Source organism: Sus scrofa, chromosome 14 (genome assembly GCF_054392235.1).
Source record: "Sus scrofa isolate SSC_HxYL_T2T_F1_AM1 chromosome 14, Sscrofa_HxYL_maternal_Yorkshire_Landrace_v2.0, whole genome shotgun sequence".
In the NCBI taxonomy this organism is placed as follows: domain Eukaryota; kingdom Metazoa; phylum Chordata; class Mammalia; order Artiodactyla; family Suidae; genus Sus; species Sus scrofa.
Window position 1 is genome coordinate 71,867,152 of NC_139396.1, and position 16,712 is coordinate 71,883,863.

At 59.7% G+C, this 16,712-nt stretch overlaps 2 protein-coding genes across 10 annotated transcripts; one reads left to right on the forward strand and one right to left on the reverse strand.

The window, feature by feature from the left end:
- Positions 1 to 205: 205 nt before the first annotated feature.
- On the forward strand, positions 206 to 13,490 carry LZTR1 (leucine zipper like post translational regulator 1). 9 transcript variants are annotated; one of them, XR_014826067.1, is made up of 22 exons: positions 206 to 431; positions 865 to 927; positions 2,018 to 2,115; positions 2,834 to 2,890; positions 4,655 to 4,734; positions 5,123 to 5,231; positions 5,790 to 5,873; positions 6,593 to 6,650; positions 6,932 to 7,071; positions 7,520 to 7,721; positions 8,111 to 8,266; positions 8,651 to 8,761; positions 8,957 to 9,049; positions 9,131 to 9,226; positions 9,348 to 9,513; positions 9,595 to 9,764; positions 9,864 to 10,020; positions 10,758 to 10,867; positions 10,947 to 11,096; positions 11,554 to 11,659; positions 11,745 to 11,825; positions 12,086 to 13,490. XR_014826067.1 is itself a non-coding variant. In XM_084993994.1 (22 exons), the coding sequence occupies exons 4-22, from the start codon at positions 2,841 to 2,843 to the stop codon at positions 12,200 to 12,202; spliced, it is 2,253 nt and encodes a 750-aa protein (XP_084850120.1). In that variant the 5' UTR covers positions 206 to 431; positions 865 to 927; positions 2,018 to 2,115; positions 2,834 to 2,840; the 3' UTR covers positions 12,203 to 13,490. The 9 variants fall into 9 exon arrangements, 4 of the variants coding, with proteins under 4 accessions (XP_084850120.1, XP_084850122.1, XP_003133045.3 ...); XM_084993994.1 differs by having other exon boundaries at positions 10,741 to 10,867; XR_014826064.1 differs by lacking the exon at positions 2,018 to 2,115.
- Positions 13,491 to 14,507: 1,017 nt separating this feature from the next.
- On the reverse strand, positions 14,508 to 16,683 carry THAP7 (THAP domain containing 7). Its single transcript, XM_003132998.5, has 5 exons — positions 16,653 to 16,683; positions 16,401 to 16,480; positions 15,924 to 16,079; positions 15,363 to 15,503; positions 14,508 to 15,188 (listed from the first exon to the last, which is right to left on the reverse strand). Exons 2-5 carry the CDS (start codon positions 16,478 to 16,480, stop codon positions 14,624 to 14,626), a joined length of 942 nt encoding a protein of 313 aa, XP_003133046.3. The 5' UTR covers positions 16,653 to 16,683; the 3' UTR covers positions 14,508 to 14,623.
- Between the last annotated feature and the right edge of the window lie 29 nt (positions 16,684 to 16,712).

The following is a 16,712-nucleotide window of genomic DNA, read 5'->3' on the forward strand; positions in this document are numbered from 1 at the left end:
GGGAACCGCACGCCCGACCTCCGCGGGAAGCTCTTCCCGGAAGTCTATGCGCTCGCCGCACAATCCGGCCTGCCAAGCCACTGGGTCGGTGAGGCTCTCCCGGAAAAGCGGGCGGCCGGCAGTGCGGCGACGTCGGCCCAAGGCTCGCCGGGAAATGTAGTCTCTCGAAGCAGCCCGGGGCGGTGGCCTCACGTCCAGCGGACCCGGTGGCCCATCGGGCGTGGACCCGGCATGGCTGGGCCCGGTGGCTCGGGGGCCCCGATCGGGGCCGGGGCCCTGGCCGGTGGAGCTCGGTCCAAAGTGGCCCCGAGTGTGGACTTTGACCACAGCTGCTCGGACAGTGTCGAGTACCTGACGCTCAACTTCGGGCCCTTTGAGACAGTGCATCGTTGGCGGCGCCTCCCGCCCTGCGACGAGTTCGTGGGGGCCCGGTAGGCGGGGCGCGGGGGTCCTGGGGGGTGTCTGAGGAGGTCCCAGGCAGGCCCCTGGGCCAGGCTGGGCTGTGGTTTCCTGGGGCGAGACCTGGTGTGTGTTGGGTGAGGTGGGTCCAGGTCCGTGTCCAGGGCAAGGGAGGGGCTCCCGAGGGAGTCTCCGAGTGGGGTGGCCCAGGGCAGAGTATTAGAGTTACATTGTGTCTGTGGGTCTCCAGATGGGGTTCCAGGTGCTCTGCAGTGGGTTGGGAGTGTCAGGAGTCCCCACATGCAGAGTCCTTTAGAATACTGCTGGAATATTGGGGTCTCCATCGATCTTGGCAGTTGAGAGGTGTCATCTGAATTCTTTGGCAGCCCCAGTGCCGAGTCTCATTCTTTGGGTGACCCCTCAGGAGGGTCCTGGCCTCACCACCACCTCCCTCTCTCTTTCCAGGCGCAGCAAACACACAGTGGTGGCCTATAAAGATGCCATCTATGTATTTGGTGGAGACAACGGGTGAGTGAATCTGGATTGGGGAGGGAGAAGCAGGGTAGCTCGCACTGGGCCTCTGCAGCTTCACTGCTGTCTTTCCAGATGTTAGCTAAGCCCTTAGCATCCCAATCCATGCGGTTCCTCAGCACAGCCTCTGTGTGGTAGCACACACCCAGTACACAGATATGTCCCTCTCGCTCTCAGTGAGTGGACATCAGCTTGAAAGAAACACCTTACCTGTAACTTCTCTCTGGGCCACGAGCTCACATGGCAGTTGAGGTTTGGAGGATACAGATTTGTTTATTCCTGCCATTTTCACTTTTGTAAGGGTTTCTCCATGTTGCTGTAAATTCTGGAAATAACTTTCCTGGAAGTATATCTCAGCCCATGAACAGTTCCCAGCAGTAACAAACCCAGTTAGTATCCATGAGGTTGCAGGTTCGATCCCTGGCCTTGTGCAGTGGGTTAAGGATCCGGCATTGCTGGAGTTCCTGTCATGGCTCAGTGGTTAACAAATCTGACTAAGAACCATGAGGTTGCGCGTTCAATCCCTGGCCTACTCAGTGGGCTAAGGATCCAGCGTTGCTGTGAGCTGTGGTGTAGGTCGCAGATGCGGCTCAGATCCCGCGTTGCTGTGGCTGTGGCTGTGGCTGGCGGTTGCAGCTCTGATTAGACTCCCTAGCCTGGGAACCTCTATATGCCAGGGGAGTGGCCCTAGAAAAGGCAAAAAGCCAAAAAAAAGGATCCGGCATTGTTGTGAGCTGTGGTGTAGGTCACAGATGGTGCTCGGATTCCACATTGGTGTGGCTGTGGTGTAGGCCGGCGGCTACAGCTCCGATTCGACCCCTAGCCTGGGAACCTCCATATGCCGCGGGAGCGGCCCAAGAAATAGCAACAACAACAACAAAAAAGACAAAAAAACAAAAAAACAAAACAAAAAAAAGAAACAGGATACAAATTTGTCTCATTCTAATGCAACTTTGTAAAGACTGACTAGGTACAAAGAAAGATGACCTGATACAGCTGGAGGGGATGCAGATCGGAGAGGAAAGGGGGGCTAAATCACAGCCCCACTGCCTGGCTCTGGTCTCACACAGGCCCTTTGACCTTCCAGGCCATTTCTTGGAGGTGAGGTGGCCCGGTGGGTAGGTGTGCTGGGCTCTTGGGTCCACGCCCTGCTTCCCTCTTACTGATAAGGGCTCGGTCTAACAGGTGGGTCTTGTTAAGTGTAATGCTGGCTTGTGGATTGCTCTCTGCTTTATTGTATCTTTAACACAGCTATTCCCTTAGCCTTGCAGTAAAGAGGAGGCAGGGAGCTAGAGAGAAGGGAAGGGGCTCCCTGACATGTGAGCAAGCCTTTGCATTGTGTGGCACTGTTGGCACAGCCTTGGAGAAGGGGCTCTGAGGCATAAGAGTGGGAGTATGGGGGGATTCTGGAGCTGGGGAGAGGCATATGGTACCAGGGATCGTGCGTGGTCCTGACCCTAGGGCAGCTGGTCCCGCCCACATGGCAGCCCAGGGTGCCACACCAGCTGGGGAGCTTCCCCTGGGGTCACCTCTTTGGGCATCAGCGTTGCTTGGCCCTGGCTGAGTCCCTCAAAGAGCTGCCTCCTCTGGAGTTCCCGTTGTGGCACAGTGGTTAACGAATTCAACTAGGAACCATGAGGTTGTGGGTTCGATCCCTGGCCTTGCTCAGTGGGTTAGGGATCCGGCGTTGCCGTGAGCTGTGGTGTAGGTCGCAGATGCGGCTTGGATCCCATGTTGCTGTGGCTGTGGCGTAGGCTGGCGGCTACAGCTCCGATTAGACCCCTAGCCTGGGACCCTCCATATGCCACAGGAGCAGCCCTAGAAAAGGCAAAAAAAAAAAAAAAAAGTTGTCTTCTCCTGCGGGCTGCTGAGTCCATGTCCTGGGTCCCTTGCTGTCTTGTAGGAAGACAATGCTCAATGACCTTCTTCGCTTCGACGTGAAGGACTGCTCCTGGTGCAGGTGGGTACCCCGGCACCCAGCCCTGCTCTTCTCCAGACTTCAGAGCACCGTGCGGGGGTCTGGCTGCCAGCCAAGTCCCCTTGGTGGAAAACAAGAGGAACTTCAAGGAGATGACCGAGGCCCAGCCCATGCATGGGACACCCCGCCCAGAACGCCTGAGTGATTCCTCATCGCTTGGCTCTCTTTTCCAGTCCCCAGCTGAGACTGGTTGTTCTGAATCCTGATACCTAAAGGGATATATCTGACCCAGGAGATTCTGCCTCAGGAGAGCCTTCAGTCACCAGCCCCATCTCCCAGGGGCCACGGGTTGGCAGGTCCTTCCAGGGTGGAGTCTGCAGCTGCAGGGTGCATGCTGCCCAGGGGCTGGCAGTGGCAGCTCCCAGCCTGGTGGGGCCCATCCTCTGCCAGGAGAGCTCGCTTCCCTCCCCAGCTGTGTAGCCTTGGGCAAGATACCTCCCCTCTCTGAACACCACACATTAGTGCCCGCCTGTTCCAGTCCAGCCCCCTCCTGACAGAGGAGGATCCCAGGATTAGGAGATGCCAGGCTTCCTCCTGAGCTGTGCCTTCTACTTGTGCAGGAGCCCCTTGGCCCCAGGTGCTACAGCAGCTCTGGGGCAGCCCTCTGGGGTGGTGTCTCACTGTCCCCCATTGTCAGAGGAGGATGTCTGGGTCCAAGACCCACAGCTGCCGAACCTGGAGGTGGCATGACCACCCCTCTCCCCACCTAATGCCCATCTTCTGCCCAGACACCCAGGTGGCCCTGGGATTGCCGTGGAAGATGATGTGTTGTTTCTCTCATGCTTAATTTTAAAATATGGCCAAGAATTACAGATTAACTTAAAGACTCTCAAGACTTTATAAATCTTTGTTGACAACTGGTTAACTAGGAGTTCCCATTGTGGTACAGCAGAAATGAATCTGACTAGCATCCATGAGGATACGGGTTCAATCCCTGGCCTCGTTCAGTGGGTTGGGGATCCAGTGTTGTCATGAGCTGTGGTATAGGTTGCAGACGTGACTTGGATCCAGCGTAGCTGTGGCTGTGGTGTAGGCTGGCAGCTGTAGCTCCAATTGGACCCCTAGCCTGGGAACTTCCCTAAAATACATTTTTTAAAAAATTGCCTAACTATAAAACTCTGAAAAAGAGCAGGCCTGGGAAAGCAGTAATAAATGGGTGTTTAATTTGATCAATAAAACCTGTGGGTCACCTGTGCTGCAGAATACAGTGCAGCTGTGGGAATTTGGGTGTTGATGAGACCTCGTCGCATTCTACTGTTAGGTTGACAAAGCAGGTTCCAAAATATCTATCACATGATTCCATTAAAATTACTGTGATGCATAAAAATGTGTGGGAAAAGTGTGGGCCAGAGCCTTCAAGATGTGGATGGTGGTTTCTGGCAAAGGGCTTATATGTAAATTTTAGTGCTATTTTTTTTTTCTTATTAGCAATGTTTTAAGTTTCTATAATGAGATAGACATTACCTTCAAAGTACAAAAGAAGGACTTCCAGCTATGGTTCAGTGGGTTAAGAACCTGACTGCAGTGGCTCAGGTCAGGTAGCTGCTGCGGAGGCATGGGTGTGACCTAGCCCGGTGCAGTGGGTTAAAGAATTTTGTGTTTCTGCAGCTGCAGCTCAGATTCGAACCTTGGCTCGGGAACTTCCATATGCCATGGGTGCGGCTATTAAAAAAAAAAAAGGAAAAAGAAGTTTAGGGGTGATGGAGCCTGTCCCGTACTGACACCCACTGCCCCTTGTCCCCCCAGGGCCTTCACCACCGGGACACCCCCTGCCCCCCGCTACCACCACTCGGCCGTGGTCTACGGCAGCAGCATGTTCGTCTTTGGTGAGTGGCCCCCCTCCTGGCCCACACTGCCTTCCCATCAAGACTTGGTCATGTGCTGGTCTTGGCCAGCCTCTTCACACCCCAGCATTTCCCTCGTCCTCTGAACTCCTGTGCTGCATCAGGGCCTTTCCCTAACCATCCTGATCTCCTGAGGGTGGAACTGTCTGCTTCTGTGGCCTGGCTGGTGGCTGCCCCCAGAACACACACCCGGGGCAAGGCTCCAGGGGTTCTGGTCATCTCTCCCCAGAGCCTGAGCAGGGGTGGGCTTCTCAGGGTTGGAGGGGTTCCCAGGGTACATTTTAACTGAGGCCAGATCCTGCCACAATCTCCTGGGTTTTAAGATGAAATTGCTGCCTTTGGGTGTGACAGCCTGTCACTGTCTTTACAGGGGGCTACACTGGGGACATTTATTCCAATTCTAACCTGAAGAATAAAAATGACCTCTTTGAATACAAGTTTGCAACAGGCCAGTGGACGGAGTGGAAGATTGAAGGACGGTGAGAGATTTTGCTGAGACCTTTGGGGCTGTGCAGGTGGGCGCTGGGTCCTGGGGCTGAGGGCCTGGATTGGCCTCTGCAGATGGAGACCCGAGGCCTGGGGCGCATAGCGACCAGAGCTGGCAGTTGGTGTGGACTCCCAACCCCTCTTGTCTTCACCTCCCCAGCTCTTAGATTCCCTCCTCCCAGAGTACAGGGACCTGACCTACTGCTGTTGGGTGCTTCTCTGGCCCTATTTTCCCTGTGCACCCTTGACACTGGGTGGGAGCTGGGAGGGGCTCTGTGCCCTTGGGTATATGACTCCTCTCCCAGCTGCCCTGGCCTCAAGAGCACAGCCTTTGCTGCTGTACTTTATTCCCAGTAGTCCAGCCAGAGTCCCCTCCCTTATCCCCAGGGGCCCATCTGGTGTCCCCAGAGCCCATGTTAGCAGATGTGGACATGGCAGCCCTGGGGCCTGGTGGGACTCATGGGGCTCTGGCCCCAGCCCTGTCCTTATGGGGCCATAAAGCTCTGGTCTACACGGGATGGCCTCACTGCTCACTCCCTTCTCATACCCAGGCTGCCAGTTGCTAGGTCTGCCCATGGTGCCACAGTGTACAGTGACAAGCTGTGGATCTTTGCCGGCTATGACGGCAACGCCAGGTAGGTGGCAGTCCGGAAGTGCACTGAGGCACAGAGTGGAGGGGGCACTTGAGCTGGGGGTTTCTCAGAAGGGTGGATGTGCAGACAAGTTGTGGTGGGGGGGACAGGAAGTTAGGCAGGATGAAGGCCACGGGGTAGGGCTCCCACCGGACCCTCACAGAGACCAGAAGTTCTGGCACTGGAGGTCCCTGGGTGGCTTAGGGGGTGGTGCCTCCTCTCCCCATCTGTAGTTGGCCGAGGATGGGCCACCTCCAAATCCCTGGGTGCCTTCAGAGCCAGGGGTCTGGGTGGTGGCCCCTTGAATGTCTGGGGAGAGAAGACTTCAGCCTGCAGTAAGCAGTGACCCTGAGGGCCCAGGCCCATCCCCATGGAGGCAACAGAGGGCTCCTGCCTGTGTCATAGGCCTTTTCCTCGTTGGAGAAAAATTGGCTGTGCTGCATTTTTCTGATTACAAAAATAGCACAAGCTTGCTCCCCAGAGCTTCAGCAGCCACTCTGCCGCCCTCCACGTTGTAAATGAAGCCACTTATTCCATATGTGCTACCCAGGGGCCTGGGCTGCGGGAATTTGGTGCAGCCCCCAGCCCGTGGCTTCTCCATGGCCCCCTGGTCAGCATCCCCAGTGGTGCTTTGTCCTCTTGGCGCCATCCTCCTGGCTGGGCCCAGGCCCACCCTGCCTGCCAGCCCAGCTGTGGGGTCCTGACCCTCTGTCCTAATGCAGGTTGAATGATATGTGGACCATCGGCCTCCAAGACCGGGAGCTCACGTGCTGGGAGGAGGTGAGGGTGAGGGGCGGGGCTGCTTTGTTCCCACAGTGACTACAGACTCGTGCTAATGTGGTTTGGGGATGAGCCACCCTTCCTTGAACACAGGTGGGTGTGGGGGTGGGGGGTGGCACATGCCATCAGTGTCCTACCAGGTGGTCTCTCCAAGCGCCCCGGCCTCTCTGCTATTCAAAGCTGGGCCGTTTCAGGCAGGGCTGAGTTGATCGGTCCGTGAAGCCTCATTCACAGACATTTATGGAATAAAAGTAGCAGTTGCTGAGCGGCCTCCCCCACAGGTGGCCCAGAGCGGCGAGATCCCACCCTCCTGCTGCAACTTCCCTGCAGCTGTGTGCCGCGACAGGATGTTTGTCTTCTCGGGGCAGAGTGGGGCCAAGATAACCAACAACCTCTTCCAGTTTGAGTTCAAGGACAAGACGTGAGTGCCTTGGTGGCAGCCCTGGCCAGTATCCCACACCAGTGCCTGGAGCTGCCCCCTTGAGCAGGGCTGTCACAGGCCCTTGTGCAGCCTGGGCTGCAGGCCCCCTGGGCCCCTCAGGGGCAGTAGAGCCAGGCATCCAGGGGCCTGGGCAGCCTTGCCTTTGTCCCACTGTGAGGACAGATAGGCCCTGCTTCCAGCATTTGTGTCTCTGGTCAGATGCCAGCCCCTGGCCCTGCTACTGCTGCCTGCCCTGGCTGGGGGTGAGGACAGGACCCACAGTGGGCTGCATGGAGCCAGGCAGAACTGGTGCCAGAGTGAAATGGGGTGAGGGTCACAGGGTAGTTGTGCACGGGCCCACAGTGGGGTCAGACCTGGGTGGAGGCTGTGGGGAGCAGGAGCCCCCACCCCATCCATGGTTCATGTGTGGTGTGGACACCCATCACAGGTGGACCCGCATCCCCACCGAGCACCTGCTCCGGGGCTCCCCGCCACCGCCGCAGCGGCGCTATGGGCACACCATGGTGGCCTTTGACCGCCACCTCTACGTGTTCGGGGGCGCAGCTGACAACACGCTCCCCAATGAGCTGCACTGCTATGACGTGGATTTCCAGACCTGGGAGGTCATCCAGCCCAGCTCAGACAGTGAGGTGGGTGCTGCCAGTCTACAGGTGGGTAGGGCCAGTGTCTAAGCCAGCGGAAGCCAGGCTGGGACTCCCGCCCTGGCCCGACCCCACCTGCATCCTCCTGGCACATGTCCTTCTGGCCCACTCTCCATCTTGCTGCCCACAGCTAACACGCCACTGCCTGGTGTGTGTGTGCCATGCTTGGGAGGTCCTCCTGGGATGCACACCTGGACCACAGCCAGCTCCCATCCCAGCTGTGCTGGGAGTGCCCTCATCCCATGGCTCCTCCCCCACCCTGTCCACACAGCACACGTCCCCACCTTGGGCATGTACAGCACGGGGGACAGCAGTGGTCTTTGGCCACCTGCCTGGCCCTGGTTCAGCGGCCATGCGCCCACGTGCCTCCCCACCAGGTCGGTGGGGCTGAGACGCCAGAGCGAGCATCTGCATCTGAGGAGGCACCTGCCCTGGGCTCTGAGGAGCGGGGTGCCTGCAAGAAGTCCCGGGATGTGTTTGGCCTGGACTTTGGCAGCACCACCGCCAGGCAGCCAACCCTGCCAGCCTCAGAGGTGAGAGCCGGCGCTCCTGTCACTACTCCTTACTCCCTGAAGCTTGTCCTATGATGTGGAGGGCAAGGCTTAGGGGTCACACAGAATGTTGAGGTGAGGCCAGGAGCCCACACCTCACTGGCCGGGTGACATGGGGGCAGCACGTGACATCCAGCACCTGCTGTCCACCCTGGGAGTCCACAGAACCTGTCCTGCCTGCTGGCCCACACAGGCCCTACTTCTCCCACTGTGGCTGTCCCTGGGGTCCGGACCTCTGGCCCCTTCTTCCAGGCCACTGGTACTGACCTTGCTCTCAGCCCGGCCAATGCTAGGCCTCAGATAGCACCCCTGTTGGAGACGCCACCCTGCCCTGTCCCCTCCTGCCTACCTGTCCTATTCCCCCAGCTGCCCAGCGGAAGGCTCTTCCATGCAGCTGCTGTGATCTCGGACGCCATGTACATCTTTGGGGGCACCGTGGACAACAACATCCGCAGTGGGGAGATGTACCGGTTCCAGGTGGGGCCCGACCGGGTGGGGCTTTTCTGGTGGGACTGCTGCCTCTCAAGAGTCTGGCTGCCTGGATGGAGGGCTTGAGGCAGAAGGCAGTTTGAGGAACCTGAGTGCAGGGTGGGGCTCCCAGGATCCAGTGGGGGGCTGAGCTGAGCTGGGGGGAGGGCAGAGCTGGCCAGCAGCGGGGGTCTCTGCCTGCAGTTCTCCTGTTACCCCAAGTGCACGCTGCACGAGGACTACGGGCGGCTGTGGGAGAGCCGCCAGTTCTGCGACGTGGAGTTTGTGCTGGGCGAGGTGGGTGCCATTCTGTGCCTGCTGACAGCCCTGCCCCCAGGGTGAGGGTCCCTCGCCCTTCACCAGGGTATCTTTCTGCAGAAGGAAGAATGCGTGCAGGGCCACGTGGCCATTGTCACAGCGCGTAGCCGCTGGCTCCGCAGGAAAATTGTGCAGGCACGGGAGTGGCTGACCCAGGTAAGGGCTACTGACTCCTCCCTGCCCACCCTTGCTCCCTTCCCTGCCCCCTCCCTGTCCCTTTCCTGCCTGGGCAGCGGCTCCCAGGGGTATCTCTGAGCACCCCTTCCTCTCCCTGCAGAAGCTGGAGGAGGAGGCGGCACTGGTGCCCAGGGAGAGCCCCGCTGGGGCTGCCGGTGGGGCCCGGCCACCGCTGCTGCGCGTGGCCATCCGTGAGGCCGAGGCCCAGCCTTTTGAGGTGCTCATGCAGTTTCTCTACACCGACAAGATCAAGTACCCGCGGAAAGGTTGGCTGCGCTGGGGGTGGTGCAGGAACAGGACTGGGGTGGCCTGGGTGTCACTGAGGCTCAGGGGGCTCTTGGGCGCAGGCCATGTGGAGGATGTGCTGCTCATCATGGACGTGTACAAGCTGGCACTGAGTTTCCAGCTGCGCCGCCTGGAGCAGCTGTGCCGCCAGTACATCGAGGCCTCCGTGGACCTGCAGAACGTGCTGGTTGTGTGTGAGAGCGCCGCCCGGCTACAGCTGGGGCAGCTCAAGGTGCGGGGTTGTGGGGAGCCCACCCTGCCCTGCCCCACCCCACGCAACCATGCTGCCCTGGGCAAGGCCTGACCCCACACCCGGTGCCTGTCTGTCCAGGAGCACTGCCTGAACTTCGTGGTGAAGGAGTCCCACTTCAACCAGGTGATCATGATGAAGGAGTTTGAGCACCTCTCGTCCCCTCTGATCGTGGAGATCGTGCGGCGGAAACAGCAGCCGCCTCCCCGTGCCCCCTCAGACCAGCCTGTGGACATTGGTAGGAAACTCACCCTGTCCCTGTCCCTGTCCCTGGGGCCTGGGGCCCGACCACAGGCAGCCCAGGTTCAGGCATGGTGGTGGGCTGAGTGCTGAGGTGGCAACCCCTGGGCCCACTTGGGAGAGTGGGTGGGTGGGGGGAACATGGGCCCTCTCCAGCGAGTGCTGCCCTGAACACAATGCCAGGTCCAAGGGTCTGCAGTGAGCAACGAGCTGAGGGTCCCATGATTAGTTGCTCAGCTTCTCTTCTAGGTGTGCCCACATCTGGGGCGGCCTGGTGAGGGGTGAGCGCAGCCTCAGATGCTTGGCACCTCCCTATCCTGTCCCCGCCCAGCTCGGGAAGGGGCCTCAGAGACTCCTTCAACCCCTGGCCTGGGCCTGTGCTGCCCCTGGCTACTGGCTCCAGGTGACACAGGGAGAGTGCCCGGGGCGTGCCAAGCTAAGGGCTCCAGTGCAGGGTGAGGGGAGGGCCCCGTGAGCTGAGTCTGGAAGAAGGTTGGACTCTGGGGCGGGGGGTGGCCAGGCCTAGGAGTGTGTTTGGGGCTGAGGAGAATAGGGCCTGGTGGGGCCTCTGCCTGGGGGAGGTTGTTTGGAGGGTCATCATGGGCAGATGTGCAGGAGGAGGTGCCCTGGGGTCCCCAGCCCTGAATCAGGCCACCCTCTGGCTCAGGGATGGCTGGGGGTTGGGGGGTGCCTGCTCAGGGTCCCTCCACACCCCCAGGCACATCTCTGATCCAGGACATGAAAGCATACCTGGAGGGTGCGGGCGCAGAGTTCTGTGACATCACACTCCTGCTGGACGGGCACCCACGGCCAGCCCACAAGGCCATCCTGGCTGCCCGTTCCAGGTGGGTAGGGTGTGGTGGGCAGGTGGGTGGGCTGGCAAGGTGCCAGTGCCTTGCTGAGGGCAGGGCCCATTATCTGCAGCTACTTCGAGGCCATGTTCCGGTCCTTCATGCCTGAGGACGGCCAGGTGAACATCTCCATCGGGGAGATGGTACCCAGCAGGCAGGCCTTCGAGTCTATGCTGCGCTACATCTACTATGGTGAAGTCAACATGCCGCCTGAGGACTCGCTGCATCCTTGCCTTGGAGCTCCCAGGCATTCCTGGCACGGCTCCGTGTCCTGGGTTCTCTGGAGCAATCCTCCATGGGCACAGGGGGGTGTGCACCCGGGAGGGGCAGGTGGGCTCAGAGGAGGGGTCAGTCACGGCTCTGTGTGGAGTGACTCCTGGCCATGTCACTTCTGTGGGGGTCTGAACATGGGGGTGAAGGTGCCCTTTAGGGTTCTGTGAGGCATGCACATGGGTCCTTTTCTCGGAGAGGAACCTCAGTTTTCTCTGGATCTTGATCAGGGCCTTGGAATTGGAGTGTTTCAGAGGCTGTGGAGAGAGCAGGGCAGTGTCCCTGCAGGATGGAGCCCTGGATGTGTGCCCCTGACCCCGTCTGAGCAGGCAGGAGTTGGCGGCTGTGGCTCAGGGAGTCTGTCCTGGGGGAGGGCACCTTTGGCTGGCAGCTCCTTAACCAGCCCCCAGCTACCTGTTTGCAGCACCCTACTACTACGGCTTCTACAACAACCGGCTGCAGGCGTACTGCAAGCAGAACCTGGAAATGAATGTAACGGTGCAGAACGTGCTACAGGTAGACCATCTGGCAGGGACCTCCTGCATTTGCAAGGATGGGGGGTTGAGGGGTGGGCAACGTCTCAGGGAACCTGCCGTTTCAGATCCTAGAGGCAGCGGACAAGACGCAGGCACTTGACATGAAGCGGCATTGCCTCCACATCATCGTGCACCAGTTCACCAAGGTCAGGGCCCTCCCACCTGTGCCGCCCACCCATCTCCAGGACACGCTCCCCTCGGCATGGCTGTGGCCAGGTGGGAGGGAGCCTCATGCCACGGCGGGCCCTGGGGAATCACCAGACAGAACTGCCCATCCAATGGCCATTCCACCCCATCCTCGGAGCCAGCCCGAGCTCTGCATTGGTCAAGCCCCTAGAAGACTCCATAGCCCCCCAGCCCTGGCAAGATTCCACCTCCATCCTCTGGTCTTTGGTTGCCTCCACAGGTCTCCAAGCTGCCCTCGCTGCGCACGTTGAGCCAGCAGCTGCTGCTAGACATCATCGACTCTCTGGCCTCCCACATCTCTGACAAGCAGTGTGCAGAGCTGGGCGCTGACATATGAGGGCCCCACAGTGCAACCCTGCCCTGCCTCACTGTAGACTGTGCTGGCCACGCTCAGGCCTGTGGCAGAGGGGCCAGGTGCCCAGGGCCTCCAAAGGGAGTTGAGGGGACATGGAGGGCACCAAGTGCCCCACTTCACGGCTGAGGACAGAGGTCCCACAGGAAGCAGACAGAGAAGCAGCACCTTGGCTGGCACCCTCTCTTGGTGGGGGGGGGGGAGGCAGAGGTCCTGGGCTGGGCCCAGTGGGGAAGACAAACCTGCCAGGGAGCTGGCTTTGGGCCCTACTGTCGGCAGGTACTTGTGCATCCAGCCACTGGGCCCTGTTGCCAATACCCTTTTAATGTGGGGGCCATACTGCACCCCTGACCCTTGGGGTTGCTGTAAGGCCCTTCCTGCCACCCAGAACTTGTGCCTGGGCAGCACTAATGGCAGGGAGTCTGACTGTAGATGAATTATGGGCCTGAAGGGCCCCAAGGCTAGCCCCCGGCCTGCAAGGTCAGGCACTCTGGACAGGCCGCACAGATAAGGGCTCTGGGGTCCCACCTGCCTGAGTGTGCAGCATGGCTCTAGGCATGCCAGGGTGAAGTCAGAGGAGGTGCCCCCAGGTCCCTGCCTGTCCCTCACTAAGTCTTTATTGTCACAGGCTCGCTTCCATTAAAACCACAGCAGTGCTACTGACACATTACACCTTGCCGCGCAGTCCCCACTGGTGGGCTCTAGGCCTAGGTCCTCCTGGAGCTGCAGCCTGATGGTCTGGGATCAGCCTGCCAGCAGCTCCCCACCCTCACTGAGGTGCTCCAGTCTCCTAGGGGTGGGAGGGATGGGCGGAGCGCAGGCCAGCCTCTGGCCTCTCCCCACCCCCCACCCAAGAGGCCTGGGGCCCACAGCCAGCTCTCCTGGCTCCTCTGCTCCTGAGCTGGGAAACTAAGGATAGGCAGAGTCCTTCCTTGTCCCAATGGAAGGTGAAGTCCACTCCAGTGGAGAAGGTACGATTCTGTCTCCCCTCTGGGAGTAAGAACCCTTCTGTCCTGGCTGCCAGGAAGCCACTTCAGGGAAAATGGTCAGCGCCTTAGTTTCCTGCCTTTGGCTGTGCCTCATCTTATTGGGGCACCTGCCATACCTCAGGCCTTGAGGAGCCCCAGGTGCCAGATGCAGGTGGACATTCTAGGGCAAGGGGAGTTACCTGCAGGCCACCAGCACGCTAGGAGACGCCTCGAGACCTGCCTGTGATCCTGCTCTGCATCTGCCTCTCCCGGGCATGAAGTGAATAAATGAAATTGGACTCTGAGGGCCCCAGGCAGCAAATTTCACATCCCTGCAGGCCCATTTCCAGGACTTAAAAGGATTCAGCTATGCTCTTGGGACCTTTGTGGCTGAGGCCCAGCAGGGAGATGTCATGTGCCAAGTTAAGTCCTCACACTCTGAGCTGATGGTTACAGGAGCCAAGAGGCCTTCCATGGTCCAGTTGGACTGAAGGAAGATGACAGGTTGAGCCAGGACTGGCCCACGTGCATGGCCCTTTGGTCTCCATGCCTCATCCCATATCTTCAGGGACCAGAAAGGTGGTTGTGGGGCCCTCCCTGCTTGCCAGGCACAGCAGCCTGAGATCAGTAATCTTGTCCATTTTGCAGATGAAGCAGGCCTGTGCTGAGTGGGGGCTGAGCAGCAGCTGGGGCACAGACACTCTGCCATGTTTGACTGCCAAGGACATTGGGTCTGGGGATGGAAGTCTGTTGTTTTCTTGAAAACGAAGTAAATCTGGCCTGGATTTTATGACTGTTTCCAAAAAGGCCAGCTGGGTAAATCAAGGCTTAGTGTCAAGTGAAGGTTGCCCAGCATTGCCCCCGACCTCTATGCACACCACCCTGTCCCTCAGAGAATGTTGTAGAACAAGGAGCTGCTTGGGGAGGGGTTGCCAAGAACTGGGCTCTGCTCTCCACAGCCAAGAGCTTGGCCTCCAGGGTCTGAGCCCTCCAGGCTACAGCCAGTCTGGGGGGAAGCAGACCTCAGGGGAGGGAGGGGGCCCCACCCCCAGCAGAGGCAGAGAACAGGGCTTCTTTCTAGAATCCACTTTTTTTTTTTTTTTTAAGGGACATACTGTGTCAAATGGAAGTTCCCAGGGATTGGAGCTGTAGCTGGGGCCTATGCCATAGCCATGGCACCACTAGATCCGAGCTGCATCTGCTATCTTCAGTGCAGCTTGTGGCAACACTGGATCCTTAACCCACTGAGTAAGACCAGGAATCAAACCCACATCCTCACAGATATTAGTCACGTTCTTAACCTACTGAGGCACAATGGGAACTCCTAGAAACCGCTTTATTATGGCATCTGGCAGGTCAGACACAGCTCAAGTCAGGTCCCTCTCTAGGCAGATCCTGAAGGAGGAAGAGGCAGGAACCCTGATGGGCAGCTCCTCACTCAGGCCATGCTGCTGCTTAGCTGCATGGCAAAGTCGTGCACATGCTCCTTCAGAGTCTGGCGGGCATCTGCCTGTGCCCGCTTCTCCCGTGCCCGCTCCTGCTGCAGCTTGGTCAGCCGTAGCCTCAGCCGTTGCTCCCGCCGCTTGCAGGCCTGCAGTTGGCGCTGGGCCTTGTCCAGGGCATCAAGGGCAGCCTCAGCCCGCCGCTTCCAGAGCAGGGCACTGCCCACCTGGTAGCTGTGCTCATTCTGGATGTAGGCTCCAGCAGGAGGAGGGAGGCGCAACATGTAGGCTGAGGGTGACACAGGCCGAGGCTCCAGAGGGGACGGCTGCCGCTCGGGCTCCCGCTCGGGGGAGGGCTGGGTGCTGCAGCCTGCTTCATCAGCCTGGGCACCCAGGGGCCCCAGGAGGTCTGAGAACGGGCTGCTGAGGCCAGGCTCCAGCCTCCCAGTAGGGGAAGCAGACAGAGCAGCAGGTGCGGAGGCCTCTTCCACAGGAAAGCAGGTGACATCAGCAGGTGGAGGTGGAGAAAACGGAGTCGTGGGCCCTCGGCCCTCAGAGCAGCTACAGGGAGACAGAGCAAGGGACAGGCCAGGCTCAGGGCTCAGTGACCTCATTTCACCAGCCCACCTAACCCCCATCCCTGAACCATAGGCTCAGAGCCCTGTCCAGCAAGGCTCCATCCGAAAGCCCAGTCCCTCAGACGTGAAGTGGGACATCCCCCAGCGCAGCGCTTACCGCTTCCTGCATCGCCGAAGCCGGCTGACATCAGGGGGGCCGGGTGGGTAACTGTGCCCCTTGGTCTTGGCTGTTCGGCGCAACTTGGAGAAAGACTCAAATATTGTGGGGACTGCTCCCTCCTTCAGCCTGTGGTACCCACTGTAGGGGAAAGCAGTCTGAAGTAGAGAAGAGGGCCTGCACCCCAGGCTGACCTGCAGGGTGCGGAGCCTGCAGCCCCCCAGCCCCTGAACAGGATCCTGGGCTAGCACTGGGGCAGGTGGGAGGCACACTGCAAACAGCTAGTTTGGGGGATGCCAAGTTAAGAGGTACCCCATCTCCTCCATGAGAGCCTCCTGAGAATTAAGGTGACTGGAAAGGCCCCACCAGAACTGGGCTGACCCCCTGAAAGGAGCGGCTATGTTTGTGCCTTTGCTGGCGTGCCTGGGCTCCAGGAGCACCCTCTGGCACAGTGATACCCGGGGTGTGTGTGTCTCTAACTGCTTCCGTCCGGAGAGGAAATTGAGATTCTGAGCTGGGAAGAACCAGGGCGGCCTGCCCTGGTGTCAGCAGGAGGCTCACCTGATTCCCACCAGTTCAAAGCAGTTCTCCTCGAAGTGTTTGGAGCAGAAGTAGATGTACTCGGATGCTGGGTCCCACAAGCCCTGGCCGCTGGGGTCCAGCCGCTGGCAGTTGGCCAGCCACAAGCCTCGCCTCGGGTTGTCCTTCTTGGGAAGCCTGTAGGGCAACAAGCCTGTCAGAGCTGGGCCGCCGGCGACACACCGGATGGGAAGGGCCGGCCTGACTCATGCTGCCCCCGGACCCTGTGGGCACACAGACTAGGAAGCTGAGGCCTCAAAACGTAAAGCGACTGGCTCTGCACCAGGGTGCCTCTGACAGCAGCTAGTTCCCTCTCCACCGCAGCTCCGCCCACCATCAGCCTCTAACTCAAGCCTCGCCGGACCCGCCGAAGCGCGTGCGCAGTGAAGGCTCCTCAGGTGGGCAGGACAGACTAATGAACACGTGACCCTTTCGGCGCCAGCGCGCACGCGCGCTGACCTGTGGAAGGAGATGCCGCGGTTGCGCGTCTCTCGCGTGTCCCGCGTGCAGCAGCCGGCGGCGGAGCAGTGACGCGGCATCTGGAGAAGAGGCAGGAACTCGGTTGCGGGCTGCTATCTGGGCCCGGACAAGCCTCGCGCCCCTAGCCGCCACCCTGCTCCAGGCGGCCCCGTCCTGGCGCGTCCACACCGGCCCGATCTCGTCAGAGGCCCTTCCCAACCCGCTCTCCCGTCTCCCGTCAGCGGCACTTACGGTCTCGCCATTGCTGCGCCGCCGAAGTCTCGCGAGATGTGGCTCGCGGCGGAAGTCGGT

Excerpts from the sequence above, each read along its gene's own strand:
- LZTR1 (XM_003132997.5), top strand. The coding sequence starts at position 232 with ATGGCTGGGCCCGGTGGCTCGGGGGCCCCGATCGGGGCCGGGGCCCTG. Across the intron at positions 7,072-7,519 it reads TTTGAGTTCAAGGACAAGAC|GTGGACCCGCATCCCCACCG; the intron begins GTGAGTGCCTTG and ends CACCCATCACAG. Across the intron at positions 8,267-8,650 it reads CAACCCTGCCAGCCTCAGAG|CTGCCCAGCGGAAGGCTCTT; the intron begins GTGAGAGCCGGC and ends CTATTCCCCCAG.
- THAP7 (XM_003132998.5), bottom strand. The coding sequence starts at position 16,480 with ATGCCGCGTCACTGCTCCGCCGCCGGCTGCTGCACGCGGGACACGCGA. Across the intron at positions 15,504-15,923 it reads TTTGAACTGGTGGGAATCAG|TGGGTACCACAGGCTGAAGG; the intron begins GTGAGCCTCCTG and ends TTTCCCCTACAG. Across the intron at positions 15,189-15,362 it reads CTTCGGCGATGCAGGAAGCG|CTGCTCTGAGGGCCGAGGGC; the intron begins GTAAGCGCTGCG and ends GTCTCCCTGTAG.